This window comes from Magnolia sinica, chromosome 19 (assembly GCF_029962835.1).
Source record: "Magnolia sinica isolate HGM2019 chromosome 19, MsV1, whole genome shotgun sequence".
Taxonomy (NCBI): Eukaryota; Viridiplantae; Streptophyta; class Magnoliopsida; order Magnoliales; family Magnoliaceae; genus Magnolia; species Magnolia sinica.
Window position 1 is genome coordinate 24,310,483 of NC_080591.1, and position 20,470 is coordinate 24,330,952.

The window sequence follows — 20,470 nt, forward strand, 5'->3', positions numbered from 1 at the left end:
ATTCATTCTATTTCTCTACATACATTCTACATTTCTCTCTCTCTCTCTCTCTCTCTCTATCTTACATTTAACATTCTATTTCTCTTATATCTTATTCTCTCTTTCTCTTACATTCTTTGTCTACATTCATTCATTCTCTCTCTTTCTATCTTCAAGACAATCATTTTCTACATACATTCTACATTTCTCTCCCTCTCTCTTACATTCTATTTCAAGTGTAGGTTATAAGCTACAAGTTATAACTACAAGATTCAAGAATCTACAAGTGTAGGCTTAAAGAAACAACTAATAAGACTTAAGACTCAAGAGCAAGTTGTTCCAAAATGGTAGTGGTGGCCATTACCATTATGAGACAGGCTATAATGGCCGTTATGGCCCGTTTTTATTTTTTGAAAAAAGTGTTATAGGACTGTTACGGGACCATTACGAGGCATTTATGCGTGTTTTTTCTATAACAACCATTTCAATCCCGTAATGCGTAACGGTTATGACCGTTACCGTTACATAATGGCTGTTACGACCATTATGTAACTGATTTTGAATACCGTGATCAAGAGTCAAGAAAGTCTCAAGACAAGAATTTAGATTCAAACTTGTGTACTTCATTCATTGTTTAGTTGACTTTATTTCTCTCAAACGAATTTTAAATATGTAAAATTAATTATCTATTAACTTAGGGAAGTTTCCCCTAATTTCTTATATTTTTTAAAAAAGATTTTCCCTTATTTTATTATTATTATTATTTTTAAATTAAAAAAATTGCAGTTGCATATATGCACAGATGCATATGCAATCACACAAGATCACAAATGCGATTTGACAACATTGATCATAGCCTTGTCAAAACTCAGTAACTCACAACTATTCATGGTCAGCTCTATGGATCCTTTTTTGCCAATCATTTCTAAGTCACTATCCTTGTTATGTGAACAAACCTTCACGTTCTCTTCTAACCACCTTGATTCAGGTCCTTTAGCTCGTCCATTGAACCTCTTTTCTGGCCCTTCAACCTAGGCAATGTTCTCCTCACTAGAGCCATCTTCGTTCTTATTGGACATGACTGAACCATCTTAATATGCTATCCGTTTTCTCTTATTTGGGACTACTACTAAGCTGTGCTGGATTACCTTATGCTTAATTCAATCTTTCCTAGTCTACCCTCATATTCATCCCAATATCCTCATCTTTGGAACACTAAATTTCTGCTCATGTTGCTTTTTAACTGCCCCATATGGTGTAACCTTGAATAGAGCTGCATTGCAAAGTTTTTCTGAAGTTTCGTAGGCATTCTGTGGTTGTAGAACACTTCAGACATATATCCTTATGTCATCCACCCATCTTTAACTCTATTGGAGGCATCCTCATCAATCTGTCCATTCTTTTGAATAGTAGAAGCCAAGTTAATGAACAAATTGCTTTGCAATCTCCTGACCATCAATTTTAAGTGAAGCCTTGCTTTTATAACTATTCCTAAAAAAGTTGCATTCCAAATATTTTAATCCATATCTTAAAATATTTCATTGTTATAGCCATGTTCCTTAACTGCTAATGCTTGCATCAGTGTTTCCGTTCCCGAGATATTCTAAGTTATAGTTATATCTATATTTTCCATCATAGTTTAACATTTCTGCATCATTAGGTTCCAACAGATTTTGATAGGCAATGCAACTTCGATGCTTGTTCTCCTTTTTCTTCTTTGATATGCAATGCAACTTTATTAATTCTCTCTTCTTCGTAAGAAGAAAAAAAAATTGTATAGATTATGCAAGCTCAACTTATTATTATTTTTATCTGCAGTTTTTGCACTTGGAAAACTGATGAACGTGAAAGAAGATAATGGAAAGCTTTCCTCTATTGCAAGGTTATTCTATGGCAGTTTTTGCATAATACAGTGCGAGTCTTTCTATACCAATGACGCATATGCTTGGATGCATGCTTGCATGTGTGTTTACTGTTTAGACACCTGCATGCGCTATTTGGTTGTGCATGCTAGCACACATTTTCATATGCTTTTTTGTTGCTTCTGCATTTCTTTCCAAAGTATGTATTTTTCTTCTTCTTCATCATTGTCATCATTATCATCATCATCATCGTCTTTGTCTACAGTATATGCAGTACCTTATTTGTATAGAGAAGTCAAAATTTGTAATTAATCTTGCCTGCATATAGACAAGTAAACATTGAAAAATCAATCTTTCTCTAAGCTTTGTTTCATGCATTGCAGGCAAGGTTCAGGCAGTGCTTGTCGCAGTCTGTATGGTGGATTTGTCAAGTGGGCCATGGGAAATGTAAATTTCTGAGTTTTTATCTTCGGTGCCTCCTGAGTAGCTTTTGTGCTTCAGGTGTTTGCTAAGCCAGATGTGTATTAGGATACTCCTTTGCACGCTACCACATGAGCCAACATGGCAAATGGGTGTGAGATCCATCAATCCTATAGTTGGTTCTGTTGTGCAGATGCCTGCTCAAAAATCACTCTGGTCAACATATCAAGTGGGACAGTTTACAAAGCAAGTGGATGGCCAACAAATTTTATCCAGATTTTTCTTAGCTTTCCATTTCTTCCTAATATTGTGGTCCACCTGGTAAATAGGCAGGACAGAGGTTTGCTCCAGGACATCCATATAGCAGGACCTGCCTGATGGATGGTTTGGATCTCATTCTTGCACCTGTGTGCAATGCTGGCACATTGGTATCGTTTAGAGGGGCTGCCTGATGCTTCAGATGCCTCCTGGTAATATCTTCAGTCTATGATGCTTAAATCCTTAAGGGTGGAGTGTCTCGGTTGGATCCTCAGATAAGGCTAAGGATAGAGAATCCACCTTTCTCAACACTTGAACTCCATGTTTACCAGGAGGTTGAACTCTGGAGATGTCAGTTATTTCGGGCCTGTTTGGTTAGCTGTCAATGCATGTAATGGTGGTAAATTAGTAATGATGACTTCGGTATTTCCATCTGACAGTCACGGATTTTGAAAAGAGACTCCAATTGCTTCACATACACTCTGTGGGCCCTCTACCGTGATGTATATTTTATTCATGCCGTCCATTCATTTTGTCAGATCATTTTAGGGCATGAGCCCAAAAATGAGGTAGATCCAAAACTTCTGTAGCCAGCAAGAAGTTTTCAATGGTAGGCATTCAATCCCCACTGTTTTATGTAGTGTAGTTCACTCGAACTTTGGATCTGCCTCATTTTTTGGCTCGTGCCCTAAAATGATCCGAAAAAAAATGAATGGACGGCATGGATATAACACATACCTTATGGTGGGGCCCTATCTGTTACGAGGTTTAGTTTTGCCCAATTTTTGAGGTGAAATTCCGACTCTATTGCAAAGCAGCACGCATTTGTAATAATTATGATTTTACCACCATTTACACTAAACCAAACAGGCCCTTAGAGTTTGTAGTGTGTCATTCCCACTGGGAAACAAATTCATCTTGTGATATTGTCATGGCAGTGTTTTAACATGATTATATTCATGAGTGGTGACTGATCCTTGCCTTTCCCATATCCTATAAATTTGGATGTTGATGATTTGCCAAATTACTCGTATCCATTACCCCTGGTCGGGTAACATGGAACAGGCATTTCATCTATCCAGGAAGAAATCTAATTTTGGTTCTCTTTTGTTATGCATAGGATGCGTCTGGATGTGATAGCATTGCAGTTCAACTTGCAAGTGAAACACATTGGGACAATCTTGTAATTATTATTGCAGTGGTATGTGGTGTTCCTCTGTCAGCATTTTCTTTAAGTTGATATAGTTTTATTGATTACTCTTTCTATGTCAGTTTTTGCCCTTAAAAAAGGCCTGCTTGGATATCATGTTATACTTTTCCAATATTATGTCACTAGGTTATATTCCGTTCATGATTATTTATTTGTTTACTTTTTCTTTTTCATGTGTGGCCATTTCACTTTATGGATATGGTATCTTGGGGGTTTTAGTCTAAAATTTTAACATATTGATCTTGCTGCATACTTGTACATGCTGATTTCATGCAACTTACTGGTGGATGCTTAAATTAATACTACCATATCCATCACCCCTTGGGATGTTAATGAAGATTTAAGCCTTCATGCCTCATTTGTAGCCCCCTTTTGGTTTAATAGAATTTTCAATAACACTTCCAAAAAAAGAAGAAGAAGAATGTTTTAGTTGTGAATCCTATGCTATTGTCAAGTATCAATATTGGGTGGATGATCATTTTATTTCGCCGGAATCACATGAATCATAGCATTTGGAAGGAGATAAAGGGGGTGTTGAAGTAGAATTTATGATATTTTTAAAGAATTTTTAAAATAAAAAATGTGAAAATAATAGGCATAGAAGAAAAAGGAAGTTGGATATGATTAGGAATTTTAACGGCTTGGGTAGGCTCGATTGGTAAATGAGTGTGGGTGTATGTTCAGGTATTATTTTTGAGCCGATTAATAATCAGGCTGGGTATCGGTATACTCTTGCCCATACGCGGACCTAATTATATATATAGAGGTGGAAATGTGCTTGGCTTGGGTACAGGGATACCCATACCCACCAATTGGTGTTACACCCATTTCCATACCTAACCAATGCTGGGCCTGAAATAGGCACTAATATTTGTACCCATTAGGGTGTAGGGTGCCCATTATGATTTTGTGTATCCGTTTATGATTTGAAATTTCAAAATAAATAAAATTCTCACCAACAACTCGAAACATTAGACTTTGTAGTATTAATGAAATCAAAACTATGGTGTTGAAAACATAAAAACTAGCATGGTAACATGTGCTATTTTAGAATTAAATAAAAAAAAAAATCTATTAATGATGTTTTAATCCATCACATGACTTAAACGCAAGAAACCATTATAGTGAAAGACACCATCCACGGTGTGGAATAGTCTTATCGCACAATGTTGTAGAGGAACTAACCTCTTTTTTAGTTTTGTAGATTAAAGGTGCTAATTATTTTACTAATTAGTAATTACTGATTATAAATTAGATGGAGTATTGGGCATTTTTATAAACATATAGTATATAATATAATTGGTTTGGACCAGCGTATGGGTAAGGGTGTTTCCCACGCCCGATCCAATTATTTATTGGGCCCAAATTAACACCTGAACCTGCAACCCCAACCATTTAGCTACACACACCCGGCGTGTGGTAGGTGGATTGAGGAGATTTTTTCCCCACCTTTGACAAGTGAGGTTTTGGTACGGGTACAAAACGGTCTATGAGTGGGTTGTGCATCTATATGAGCAAGTTATAAACCCCATTCTTGGAAATAGCCCCGTATATTTTGAAGAAAAAAGATAGTTTTTTCTTCATTTTTTATTACTTCTATAAGATTTAATCTTTTGAGTTAATGGTGAGATTTTTCCTTTGAACATTTCAAATCATAAATGGGTACCCAACACCCTAATGGGTACCTGACACCCTAATGGGTACAAGTATGAGTGCCATTTCAAGCCTGACATAGCTATGGGTATGGGTGCTACATACCCGACCCATTGACACCCTTGGATGTGATGGAATAGCTCCCGCTTCTGTACAATGTATCAAATTTCTGTCATATTAAGGGGTCATTTGGATTCGGGGCATTTAGATTCTTGGGGATCACAATCTCCACTTGGGGTGGATTTTTTATTTTATTTTTTGTTTGGGGTTGCAGGGCATTGGAATAGCCTGGTATATTCAAATGCTCAATGGGCATCTCAAGGCCCCAAAATAAGGGAATCACAATGCCCAAGGAAAACTAGGATTTTCATTCCTGATTTCCATTAGTTGACCACCCACTCTTAAGAGGGATGCACATTCAAAGTGGGAAATGTGATGGCTAGGATCATCTGACCGGAGTGACCTTATGGGAATGATGAGTGATTAGAGGTAGGACTGACATGATGGAGGGTATAAATCAGTTATGGCACCATTTCCGTGGACTGTTTATCCAATCCATTGATTGGATGGTAGATCACTTGACCAAATCACTTTTGAGAGGGATGAGAATCGAAGGTGGGACACATGATGAATTGTGTAGATCAATGATCTTTTTTTTTTTAGTACAAACAATTTTGATTGTCCACTTTCCTAGGTATTGATTGGGCAGTTATGATCATCTGATGTTGATTTTTTAAGAGGGTTGGGCAATGAAGGGTGTAACCTACATGATGCATGGTCTAAATCAATGATTGAACCATTTGTAATAGGTTCAATATGGACCATCATTCCCTAGGCATTGATGGGAATATTAGGATTATTTGACCTAAAGTGATCTTTTGGATGATGGACAATCATGGATGGGACCTACATGATGGATGGTCTAGACTAATGATTGGATAGTTTATAATATGATCAACATGGACTATCCATTTCCATAGGCACTGAATAGAAGCATTGTTTTAAATAGCGAATAGCGTGTAGCGTTCACCCCTCTAAAGCATGAGGCATAAGACGCTACTTCTAGATTTTTAATCAAGGCTGCGCTTTGTTGTACCAATTCATGATATTTTGCACCAAATTAGACTGATTAATATTGAAATTTAACCAAATTTCTTGATTTTTGGTGCAACCAAATGCAACCTAAAGTAATAAGAAAGGCAATGATTAAATATTAAGGTAAAGAAAGAGCAACAAAATTGATTGAATATTGTTACTTGTATTATTTTACCAACAGCATTGAAAAGATTAACTAATTTTTATTTAGAATAAAAAAGTGTAACCAATTGTTGAAAACATCAATTGATTTGAATGTTGTAGTGAAAAATAACATATAATGGGAGCTATGTAGTGTGTAGTGTACGCAAAATATCATATAGCGTAGGCTACAAGCAACTTAAGCTATTTTCATGAGCTACGCAGCATTAAGGGTAAGCTATACATAGCGTAAGCTGCACACTACATAGCGTAGCTATTTAAAACACCAAATGGAAGGTTAGGACCATCTAGTAGAAATGGTTGGGACCCAACCGATGGATGGTTTAGATAATTGATCAAACCATCTGCAATACCCAACCCCAATTGGTTGGGATAAGGCTTAGATGATCATGATGATTAACAAAATGATTAGTATGGACCATCCATTTCTCTAACATTGAATTGATAGTTAGGATCATCCAACAAGTGATTTTTTGAGAGGGATGAGAACGAAAGGGGAGTACATGATGGTTGGTCTAGATCAATGATTAGACCGTTTGTAGTATAATCAATATGGATTGTCCATTTCCCCGACCTTTGAATGTATGGTTAAGATTATCTGAATTTTTTTTCCTAGTGATGGCAATAAAGGGTGGGATCCACACTTCTCGGCCAAGATAGAGATCCCACACTTCCTCAATATGATCAGCTACTCATTCGGGGGAACTTAGGAGCGTTACCAATAGGTATAAGATGGGGAGAAGTAGACTTTAATGGTTTGGTCATATGCAATGGAGACCAAGAACCATGTTGGTTAGGAGTGAGTTGGTACAAGTTAGAGGCTCTAAAAGGCAAGGGGAAGGCCCAAAAGGGCGTGGACATAGGTAATAAGAAAAGACTTGATGACCTTTAGTCTAACCACCTATGTAGTATGTAGCTTACGCTACATAGCGTAACTTAGCCTACTTCGCGTAGCTCATGAAAATAGCTTAAGCCATTTATAGCCTTACACTACATGCTAATTTTGCATACGCTACATGCTACATAGCCTATGGTATGCGCTACGTAGCTTATACTACACGTTATTTTTCACTAAAACATTAAAATCAATTAATGGTTTCAATGATTTGTTACGTTTTTCCTTTTTTAAATAAAAATTAGTTGATCTTTTCATTGATTTTATTAAAATAATGTAAGTAATAGTATTGATCATTAGGTTGCTCTTTTTTTTTTTTTCCCTTTATACTTAATGTTTGCCTATTTTTCCTTTTATTTTAAGCTGTGTTTGGTCGCACCAAATGTATTAAATTTCATTTCTAATCAAACTAATTTGGTGCAACATATCATGAAATTTCATGATATTTGGTGTGACCAACCACAACTGGAAATTTTGATAATATTGGAAAAGAATACGATCATGTCAATTGGGTTTCCCCGACTATGTGCTCTGTGAGATGGGGTTTGGTCAAACAGAGAGGTTGGATGTGGGCTTGTGTCCAATCGGTTTCCTTCTCTATCTTGATTAATGGGACTCCGAATGGGTATTGAAAGACTTCTAAGTATTCACCAAGGTTATCCGTTATCCCCATATTTGTTTGTGGTGGTTTGAGAGGCTTTGAGTAGGATGCTTCCCAAAGGTGAGGAAGTCAGATTAATCAAAGGCTTTAAAATTGCAACCGGGGTAATTCAGATTAGCCATCTTTTATATGTAGGTGACACTATTTTGTTCTACGATGCTGAGTTAGTTGATAATCTTCAGGAAGTTATTATTTGTTTTAAAGCAACTTCGAGGCTTAATATGAATGTCGTCAAAAGCGAAATGCTCAGAATTCAGGTGGGCAATGAGGAGCTTTCAGGGTTGGCGGAGATTTTTGGATGCAAGGCTGGCTTGTTTCCTTCGTCTTATCTTGGGTTGCCTTTTTGTATTGGGAAGCCGGCTCGGCACAACCTTTTGCATAATGTGATAGAGAGAATTGAAAGAAAGCCGTCTAGTTGGAAGATGAGGTATTTGTCATTGGGTGGCAGATTAACTCTTATTAAGGCCGCTTTTTCTAACATGTTGGTGTATTTCATATCATTATTCAAATGCCCGAAGTTAGTGCGTCATAGATTGGAGGAGTTGAGAATTGATATGCAATTTTTTGTGGCAAGGTTTGGAAGATGAAAAGAAGTTTCATCTTCTTAGTTGGAAATATGTTTGCAAACCGATTGCGGAGGGCGGAGTTGGTATCAAGGACCTTGAAACTATGAATATGGATCTTATTGGAAAATGGCTTTGGAGGTTTGGATATGAGGAAGGAAGGCTTTGGAGAGAAATAGTAGTGGCAAAATATGGGTTATGCTATGATGGATAGAGGGTGAAACGTTTGTTCATATATTGGGCTTATGAATTATGGAAGGCGGTATTCTCTATTGAACTTTGGTTCCGTGAAGATATTTCCTTTTCTTTGGGGAATGGAAGCCATATTTGTTTATGGACTGATGTTTGGTGTGGAGACCGGGCTCTCATTCAATCTTTTCCTGGATTAGCTCGTATTGCTTCTGATAGAGATATATTGGTGAAGGATTGCTATTCGTTTTCCAGCAAGTCGGTGGTGTGCTTTCCTCCTTATAGGAGGAAGTTGTCAGATGATGAGATTATGGAGATGGTGGAGCTTCTTGGCCTTTTGCAGAACACAATCGCTGTGGTTCAGGAAGCAGACTGTTTGACTTGGCATGTCTACAACTCGGTTGGTTCTCGATTAGATCTTTTTTATAGTTTGATGCATGATGCGCTTTGTAATTAGTCCTTCCTTTATTATTGGTGGTTTTATGGTGCTTCTCCTTGGGTGGCGGCATCTGGGTTGTTAGTGCGCGATAAGAGAGTGCTTACTATTGATAACTTGCAAAGAAGATCTCTTATTTTGGCCAACTTTTGCATTATGTGTATGGAAGCAATGAAATCAATGGACCACCCTTTTATTCATTGCACTTTTGTTCGTAAGGTTTGGGAGCATTTTTGGGATTGTTCAATATTGAATTGGTGATGCCAAGTGCAGTTGTGGAGCTGATTGGGGCCTGGCATCAAGGGGGAGTTGGAAAAGTAGGCAAAGTGCTGTGGAGGATGCTTATTTTGGGTTTTTTTTTTGGTCATTTGGGGACACTGTAATAGGAGGGCTTTTCACAGTAGAAGTTCTTTTGGCCAAGCGGTCATTAGGGAGATCAAATGGAATATGGTGGGCTGGGCTTCTTTTGTTAAAAACTCAAATATGTAAATCTGTTCTCTTTCTTTGAGTTGTAGTTAGCTTGTATTCTTTTGCGTGCTTGGTGCACTTCTTTAATGAATTGATGTTATCTCAAAAAAAAAAAAAAAAAAACCAAGCACAACCTCAACTAAAAATCTAGAAGTAGCATGTAGCTTACACTGCATGCTATGTAACTTAAGCTTCATGCTTTAGAGGGGTGAACACTACATTAAATGTTATTTTCTATTTAAAACACCGAGTCTAACTGAAGGTCTGGCCCTTGATAGAGTGGAATGGTGGAACAGGATTTCACGTAGCTGACCCCAATTAATTGGGAATTTGGGATGAGGCTTAGATGATGATGACGACTTTCTGAGGGCAAGAAATCTGTGGGCCTTCTCGACTGTGTTATTGGAATCACCTTCAACAATGATAAGGCTAGAGACATTCTTTATCGATTTTGCAAGCTTGAAGTAAAGCTGCTGCTTCCACGAACACCGAATCTTTGTTCTCTACCGGCGCAAAGAATTCCATGATTATGCATCCATTGTTATTCGAAGAATCCCCCCGACACCTGCAGGACCTGGGTTGCCCCATGAGGATCCATTGAAATCCAGCTTCATGACACCTGCAGCCTGCAGGTGGAGCTTTCCAGGTACCCACAATGCTGGATTTATCCCAGCCTCTATGCAGAACATCTTTCCACCCTGTAATGAGCAGCACAGTAGGCGACCTCTGAAAATTCTGATTCACCCTTACCAAATAGAACATAAAAGTCGCCATCCCCACCTGCTGCATTGAAATGGACCTTCTCATTAACTATATGATTGTTTCTTTCCAATCAAATGCTCCATAGCTCGGCAAATAAAGCCATAATCTGGAGTATTTATTTAACAGGGCCCCCAAGCTGACGATAACCAGCTCTTAATCGTCTCCCTGAATGAACATTGGAAAGTCCATTTCATATTGAACATAGCACTTGGATCCCACACTTCATTGCAAAACTGCAATGTAACAGCTAGTGGTTAACTGTTTCTTCTCGCAACAGCACATACTGAACCTGTTTGCTATCATCAAACCTCTACTCTTAATGTCGTCAATGGTGAGAATGTTTCTAGGGGAAGAAATCCAGACAAAAGCTCTGATTTTCAGGGGAACCAGCGCAGCCCAAATCTTGGAAAAAACTGGAGAATAGGCACTGTGATGACCAGTTAACTATCTAGCTATAGAGCTAACCAAAAATATGCTCTTGGGTTCCAACACAGATTCTTCTGTCTCGACTGAGAGGGCAGACACATTCTGCAGCAATGCTAAAAGATGCTGGAAGCTAGCAAATTCACTATCTTTGAGGTCGCGACAAAACGCAGGGCCCCGGACTACCACCCCTGCAGTTGTTGGAAGAACTGATCTAAGGTTCCTATCTCTTCTGAAATAGCATAGATCCTCAAACATCTCCACTGAAGGGGTCTCTGAGCACTAAACATCTTCCCAAAACCTGAAAAAGCTGGAACAAGGTATGGGTCTGTGAGATGGCTCTCCAAATTGGGGATCCAGATCTGATAGATTCCGGTTTGATGTCCCATCCATTCCCACCTACCCATACCTAGTGACAAGAATATCCTGAAGGACTGGTTTCCATTACGCAACCTCCACCACTACTTTGAGAGGATGACCAGATCAACTGCTGATGGTTCTGAATCTCAAAACCCCGGAGGCCATCACCCAACATATGTACCCTATTCCACACAACAAGGTGGAATTCATGCGAGCCTTCCCAGTTATTATTCCACAGAAAACATTTTGTAATTGATTCAATCCTAGTGGAGATTTTCACAGGGAATCTGAGAATCGATAAAAGGTGGATCGGAAAGGAAGCTGAAACTGAGTTGATAACAGCTTTACAGTCACCTAGGGATAAGGATTTCCCTTTCCAAGCTGCCAGTTCCCTGATATACTTCTCCATTACAAGGTCCCAGCAATTCAACCTTGCTTCAGAAGTTTCGATAAAAAAAGAAAGAGATCTCCACTAATTGGTGTTAATATAGGAAATTTATGGACCGAACTCTTAACCATGTGGCTAAATAGGACGAGTGCACCATACATTTGGTGATAGTGATGTGTCGATTGAGCCTATGGGTCTCACAGGTCAACCGTGCCACCATTAGGCCATCTGATTGAATACGTGGGCCCACAATCTAATTGAACCGCTATTTTTCCTTCTGGTTGATGGCCCCGCAGTTAGAGTTGAATACATCTATGGCCAATCATTATGTATAGGCTAGAAGGTGGGGCCCACTGCAGCATCACATGTGTACGCACATAGTTTGTTGCCTGGATGCATCTTGTGTGGATCATGTCATTGTTAAAAGGGTCTCAATTGATTGTGGATTTCCTCTATAGTCATTAGTCATACTGATATATGATTGCTAATCCATGCATTGATCATGCATTATCACAAATGTAACAGCCATCTTGGAATGTATTAGATGGCATTCATGAATTGTTTCCATGGTTATTCATCTCTCAAGACATGCATATTGTGACCTCATTAATTCTGTAATTTGTTCTTGAATTTATTAATTCCAGGTAAGTTCGCAGCAGAAGGAAACAAGTAGCACTGCAGGAATGCATGATAGTGTTGAAACGAGCACCCTTTTACATCATAGGTCCAAGGTATTATTTTCATCCCTATGTTTGATTTACTGGTGGATTTCTCAAGTAAATAACAGTTGCAGTAGATCTATCTTTTCAATGTTTAATTGAAAGTCCACATAATATTACTAGGTTATTGGTACCGCAGTTCATGTAGTCTTGCATCCTTTATTCAATTATTCTTGTCATAATAATTCATAATTTTTGTCGTTTGTTGCATTACATTCTGAGACAATTATGGTTGACAGTCTTTTACCGTTGATTGAGTTTAATTTATATGTACTATGTAGAGATTTGTAGTTTGATTTATGTAGTATTAGGCATATACAACATAATAGTTCTTAAATTTTTTTTTTTCAATATAATAGTTCACATGCATGATCAACAGTAATAAGAATCATCATTTACTTATATATATATATATATATATATATATATATATGTACCTAGTGTTTCAAATAGCGCCCGTAGCGTACGCTACGTGCGTAGCATAGCTGTAGCGCTACGTAGCGTCCCAAATAGCGTAAATCTGTAGCGCACTGTACGGTCGTAGCGTACTTATTTTTACGTTTCTTGTTTCCTAATGTTGAGGAATGTGACACTTGTATTATACTTGATACTTTTAACCTATGGGATTTTTATTTCTTTTCATAATTGTGACTAGTGGTTTCAATTAGACATTATTAATTAAAGTGGTTTGCTTAGGAAGTTGTTGATGCGATAATTATTTGATTTGGCTTATATATGTGGATTGGCTTTTGATAAATGATAACTAATAACTTTTTTGAACATGCTTATAATTGATAAAATGAATCATCTTTTAGGCATTTATATATTTTTTTCCCTTTTTTTTCACTATTTATTATATTTGTCTCATTTTTAAATTAAAAAATAAAAATATCGTGTAGCTTACGCTACACGCTACGTATTTACGCTACACGCTATAGAGGGCTAAGCGCTACGCATCACGCTACCGCTATTTAAAGCACTGGTTGTACTGGAGTGACTTATATGAACTTACCCCTGGTGGTATGTACCGAACGAAGTGTAGTGTGCTGCATACTCATTCCTGTGCCACATACCAGGGTGATCCACCATCTTGGTTGCTGTCAGAAGATATTTGGGGCATCTTTCATTCTCTGAGGGTTTATCACAAAAGTTGGTCATCGAACCCACATGCATGTCGTGGTGCATCAGCACCTGATAATTCCTCATACTTAATCCCCAAACACACATGCACACACACACGCGTGCACTCATATTAAGGTTGGAGAAAGTTAATGGCAGCTTGTTATGGTAACTCTTTCTTGTTTTATATTGTAACAGGAGGTGGTCCCAAAACGCATACTTCAAATGGAAGAAGCCATTAAAAATCGTGACTTTGCATCTTTTGCAAAGTTAACTTGTGCTGACAGTAATCAGTTTCATGCTGTTTGCTTGGATACTTGTCCCCCCATATTCTACATGAATGATACATCCCACAGGCATGTTCTCTCTATAGCCTTCAAATATCTGTCTTCAAAATTGACCATATCTACGTAACACGGATTTTGACATCCATTTTCAGACAGGCAACTTTAAGATGCTTGATAGGCTGAGATATCTGTGCAAATATTTAAATAAGAAACTTGAATATTCAAGTATAAAATACTCAAACTGTTCCCTAGTTCCATGTCAATATGTATTTACACTGTGTTTAATTGAATGTGGAGTGTCGTTCTTCTTGAGATGAACATCATTTGATTAGGCCCCAGGATTGTCAATATGTTCTTTAGATTGTTCAATTGAGGGCCTTGGTTGGTGCATTTGGATCTGGGACATTTGATCTCAATAAAGCCATTCTGTTTCAGGATCATAAACTACATGGAAAGATGGAACCGGTTTGAAGGAGCACAACAGGTACCATCCTACCTCTCTCTCAGAAGTTGGTTTATTTTTTACTTTATTTTCCTCTCTCTCTCTCTCTCTCTCTCTCTCTCTCTCTCTGTATAGAATAAGATCGATTGTTAATATCAGGTTGCTCACTATGCAATCGTCTAATGAAATGATTTTCACTGGTTGCAATATTTCTATAGATCTACGTAATAGAAGATGTGAAATGGGAACCTATAATGCCGGATAATTGTTCACTTATGTTGAACATTGCTTTTACATTAAACATTTTGTTTACCCATGCATGGTGAGAAGTAAATGATTTGGCCTGTGTGTTGGCCAAGATGGTGTCTCTAAATGTTTAATTTGTATCGGGAATTCATTCCCTTTGCTTTGATGCATCTCCTGTTTTTCTTTTAACCTAGTTATTTTTTTCTTAAAAAAGAAAAAAGAATAAAGAAAAACTTATTAAACCTCTAAAGGAAAAAAATTCTTTATTTCTTTGAACAGTAACAAATCATTCATTTATTGAAAGTTTATTTTGTCCAGAATGCAGGCCTATTGTGAAGCTGCTCATGGATTAAACATGCCATTTAGTTAAGGGATATAACTTGTAGGATTTAGTTATAGAATTACCAATTGGAAAGAAAAGAGTTATCGATGTGCTTGACCCTGTTGAAGTAATTACTTGGTAAATTGGATTTGTCTCTTACAAATTTTGGTTAATAACAATAGGTTTTAAAGTGGAAAAAAATACTCCATTGTACATTGTTACAGAGGCAAAGGTATTTGTTTCTTTCCCATTCATTGAAAGGAAAATCTGTCCTATGATTGCATGAAGTGGGAGTGGGGAAATATCTGCTTCAAAACATTATCTAGTATGATGGGCTGGGAATTGGGAGCTTGAGCACGAGTCCAAAGTGTGATTCGAAGTAGGAGTGACACCCAAGTAGAAGGATCCTGCAAACAAAACAATAAAGGAAAAGTTAGACGTTCAAAGCTATTCACAAAAAAACGTTCATGTTTCAAAGCCTCGCAAGCAACTAGAAACAGGGAAGATTTTGAACAATATAGAAATGCCAAAATGATTGCTAAGAAAGTAATGAGGCTAAACATAAGGCTTAGGATGATTTTTACAATAAATTGTGGATAGAAGGTGAGAAGATGTCTTCAAACTTGCAAAAGTGAGAGGGAGGAAGGGTAAGGACCTAGATCACGTTAGATGCATAAATAGCCAGAGGGTACTAGTAAAAGAATGAGATCAATGAAAGGTGGAGAAGCTATTTTTCAAACTTGTTAAATGACACCACTTTGAGACTAGAGTGATAAAAGGAACCATAAACTCAAATGATGTTGGAGACCATAGATCCTTTCATAGGATTAGGATCAGTGTTGTCATATGCGATCGCATATGCCATTTTGGAGGCATAAATTGCATATGCCATAGTGGCATGTGTGATTTTATGACTATTAGGCATTATGCGATGGCATATGCGATTATGCGATGGCATATGTGATTATGCAATTGAATATGCAATTATGCCATTACTTACGTGATGAAAAAATGTAATTTTTTTGGAAGGCTGTGCGATGGCATATGTGATTATGTGATCGCATATCTGCACATGCCCCTTGGGTCGCATATAATTGCTTATGCTATTTGACAACAATGATTAGGATAACTGAAGTGAAAGATGCTTTGCGAAAGATGAAAATAGGAAAGGTCCTTGGGCCATATGGTATACTAATAGAGGTTTTGAAGTGTGTGGGACATATCATATTATTTTAGTTGACAAAGTTGTTCAACAAGATTGTAAGATCGAAGAAAATGCTAAAGAAATTAGGAAAAGTACCATGGTATATATGTATAAAAACAAAGGAGACATATAGTGCTGCACTAACTATTGTGTGATTTAACTTATGAGTGATACTATGAAATTTTGGGAGAGAGTGGTTCACCAAAGACTAAGGCATGAGATGGATGTATCCGAAAATTAGTTTGGTCTCATGCCTTGGAGGTCTACCATTGAAGCTATTTTGCTAAGACAATTGATGGAGAAATATAGGGAGAGGATAAATGATCTCCACATGGTCTTTATTGACTTAGAGAAAGCATACAATGGGGTCCTTTGAGAGTAAATTTAATTGGTGTTGGGAAAGAAAGGATTTTTAAGAGGATATATTGATATATTTTGCTAAGACAATTGATGGACATATATAGGGAGAGGATGAAGGATCTCCACATGGTCTTTATCAACTTAGCCAAAGCATACAATAGGGTCCTTAGAGAGTAAATTTATTTGGCTTTGGGAAAGAAAGGATTTTCTAGAGGATATATTTACATGCTAAAGGATATGTGTGAGGGAGTGATAACAAATGTGAGGACTATTGGTGGAGAGACAAGAGAGTTGCCAATCACCATGGGCTTGCACTAGGGGTCAGCATTTAACCCATACCTTTTTGCATTGGTTATGGATGAGTTAATGATGCATTTGCAGGAAGAGATCCCATGTTGCTTTTTTTTTTTTTTTTGCAGATGACATAGTTTAATTGACAAGACAAGGTAGGGCATAAACAAAAAGCTAGATTTATGGAGGGGTGCTATAGAATTAAAGGATTTAAAATTAGTTGAACTAAAACAAAGTATATGAAGTGCAATTTAGTGACAATAGGAGTGAAAATGAGGAATTAGTTAAGATTGTTGACCATGAGGTTTCTGAAAATGACCACTCTCAATACTTTGGGTCAATAACTCGTGAGTGGAGAGATTGAGAAGAATGTTGGCCATAGAATTCAAGCTTGGTGGAAGAAATGGAGATGTGCCTTTGTAGTTTTTTGTGTTCATTGTGCAAACTGAAAGGGGATTTTTACAGGATAAATATAAGACCAGCCATGCTTTATGAGATAATATGTTTGAGTAGTTAAGGAACAACTTGTTCCTAGGTAGTTGAAATGAGGATGTTGAGATGGATGAGTGGCAAGGTGAGGAAGGATAAACTTAGAAATGAAAGCATTTAGGGGAATTTAGGAGTAGCACTAATAGGTAATAAGATGAGGGAAAGTAAACTTAGATGGTTTGATCATGTGCTACAGAGACCAAGATTTGCACTGGTTAGGAGTGAGTTGGTACAAATAAGTTGAAGGCTCTAGAAGGACAAGGGGAAGGCCCAAAAGGACATGGATGGAGGTAGTAAGAAAAAGAATTGATGACCTATGGTTTAATTGAAGGCATGAACCTTGATAGGTTGGAATTGTGGAATATGACTCGTGGCTGACCCCAATTAATTGGGATAAGGTTAGATGATTTTGATGAGGTGGCCTAGTTTAGGAAGAGACTGTCCCTTGACTAACTTTTGATAGTGGATTACCTAAAGCAACAAAATAATGCCCTTCCTAATATTTGCTTTATGTGCATGAATGAAGAGGAGTTGGTGACTATCGCTTCATTCATTTTTCATTGGTGACAGAGGTATGGAGATTCATCCTCAGTCGGTTCTGGATAATGTGGGCTTTTAATTGGTGACAAATTCTTAGCACGATGTTCTTGTCCGTTCAAAAGTTGGTTAGAAACTCTATGGAAGATGTTTATTTATTTATTTATTTTTGGAGTAATATGGGGATTGTGGAATGAAATAAACATTTTGAGGATGATGCTATTCAAATAGAGTGCCTAAAGAGGAAAATTCTCTCCATGATCATTGACTGCGAGTGTTGTTTTCCTTGGATGACTTCCATGGGGATTGGGCTTGTTTCTTTGAGGGTCGTTTAATGTTTTGAGTGCTGGGGATTTTTGGAGTCTTGATGCGGACATCAGACCCTCCAAAGTTTATCAAAGACGGCCGACAAATACATCTTTATGGCTCGATGATGGTTCATTGCACAACCGAGGATGATTTTGAAGATATGGTTACTTGTACAACTAAATGATGATTTTGAAGATTTGGTTAATTGCAAAACTAAGGATGATTTTGAAGACTTTACACGTGTCCTTGGATTAATTGAAGGCCACACATTAGGAGGGCATACGTGTAGGATGAGTTAGAAGACTGATTTGTTGCGCATGATTTTTTTTTTTTTTTTAGAAAGCTTTGTTTTGCGTGTTTATTTTTTTACTTTTGTTATAGGGGTATTTTAGTCATTTTCTTTTAAATTCGAATTTTATAAATAGGGTACTCTCTACCTTAAACCTAATGATATTTTTTTAAAGAAAGTTTGGTGCCTCCTTCCCCTTTCTCTTTGTGATAAGTTCTTCTCTTCTTCTAATCTATTCTCTTCTTTTAATTTCTATTTCTAGCCCTCCAATATTTTTCTTCTCTTCCTATGCCTAGTCTTTTTTTTTTTTTTTGGTTGCTATTGACCCTGAAATTCTGAGAATTGATCCCAATCCTCTCAAAATTTTCAGCCGTCCTTATTCCAGAAACCCTTTGATTTCATGTACTAGAGAAGCTGCATTGATTGTTGGATTGAAACCATGCAAGATCGGGAGGTCCCATCCCTCGCCGGATCCAATCTACACATGATTTGAATACGGTACCGCAGGATTGTGATGATGATCTGCCACCATTGTGTGTTCCCATTATTATTATCTTTACTATGATGTGGAATGTGAATATTTCAATTGATTTGCTTAGTTTATTTCGCTGGATCATTTTCGTGCTCACACATGCATTCTAGTTTAGACCGTCTTGCATCAAATCTCCTTTGCTTTGCTGTTTTTTTTTTGGCTTTTGTTCAGTGATGATCGGTCGCTTATGTTTTGGTTGTTGTTGTTATATTGTTTTTCTTCAATTTTTAATAAAATCATTGCCATTTAAAAAAAGGGTTTCGCATGGAGGGTCTAGACCCTTCGTTGATCGTTTTAGAGTATCTTGGATAATTCTCGGGCCAATTCTTATGAAGAATTTCACTTCAAGCAATTTCTTGGTGGTTATGGTGAGGAACATACAATGGGGCATTTTGGGGTTGTTTGGCACCTTGGGTTTGGATGTTTTATTATAGGATTTGAAACCACTGAGATTTTCATTCTATCAGTTATGCTTGGCAACTCGGATTTCCAAAAACCTTGTTTGGCAACTCGGATTTTCAAGTTGCAACTCTCCCTTTGTTATTAAAAAATTGAAAATTTTGACTTGTGGGGAAGGATCGGAAATCTTAGGATTTTGCAAGCCAACTTTTTTATTAGAATATAAAAATGGCTCAAAGTTTTGAAATCAAGCTATAATTCAAATTTGGGCAAAAACTAGGTTGCCAAATGTGAGAATTGGGGCCTTTTGGATTTGAAATCTAAATCCAACCCCTATTCGAGGTTGCCAAACTTTCCTTTTGGGAAAGGCATTCAACACTAACAATCATAAAAGGTATGGGATCTTATATCAAATTGAGGAAAAGTTGATAAAGAATTAATGGAATATCCAAGATAATGTTAGGATCCAATTGGTCAGAATTGATTATGTGATTTATGAGAGACTACATTTCAGAGAATGTTTTTTTTTTTTTTTTCCTTCCCTTTTTCCATTGATTGAGATATTAAAGGCCTTGGATTGGAGGTACTTATACCAATTTATCTACAAGAGACTACATTTTAGAGAAATGTTGTTTTTCTATTCTATTGAGAATGAAGAGAATATATAAAAGAGATAGGAGATCTGTAGAGATTTATAGGAGATCTTAAAAGATATACTTTTATCCATCCATATACCTATCCATAGCATGTACAACTATGCGTGGATATCCTATTCTCTAATGTACAATCATAATCATCTTCCCTTTGAAAGATTTGGTTGTTCTTACCATCACTTGAACCACATTGTTCTAGTGCCTGTCACTCCCCTTTTCAATATTATCTTTGGCATCATGTCCAATGCCACTACTATTTTAGGACTGGAGCATTTGTGAGGATTTTTTAAACCCATCTTTTGGTAATTAGGGGTGTTGGTGCCTTTTTCTTGTTTCCTTTTCATGGTTTGTGGGTGCAATGAATTGTGTGTGCACACCTTCTACTATAGACTTGTTTCCATGGTTCATTACTATTGCCTGCACGGATTTATTTATTGTATCAAAACATTTTAGAGCCATCGGAAGACCAATAGTTGAAATCCGAACCA

General features: G+C 37.2%; 1 protein-coding gene across 2 annotated transcripts in view; it reads left to right on the forward strand.

Moving 5' to 3' along the window:
• LOC131235641 (diphosphomevalonate decarboxylase MVD2, peroxisomal) overlaps positions 1 to 20,470 on the forward strand; it is a 53,384-nt gene that overhangs the window by 24,838 nt on the left and 8,076 nt on the right. For both annotated transcript variants that reach the window (XM_058232903.1, XM_058232904.1), the window contains exons 4-9: positions 1,798 to 1,861; positions 2,225 to 2,288; positions 3,640 to 3,720; positions 12,429 to 12,515; positions 13,821 to 13,978; positions 14,345 to 14,393. In XM_058232903.1, the coding sequence (XP_058088886.1) occupies positions 1,798 to 1,861; positions 2,225 to 2,288; positions 3,640 to 3,720; positions 12,429 to 12,515; positions 13,821 to 13,978; positions 14,345 to 14,393 (503 nt within the window). The remainder of the gene's footprint in view (positions 1 to 1,797; positions 1,862 to 2,224; positions 2,289 to 3,639; positions 3,721 to 12,428; positions 12,516 to 13,820; positions 13,979 to 14,344; positions 14,394 to 20,470) is intronic.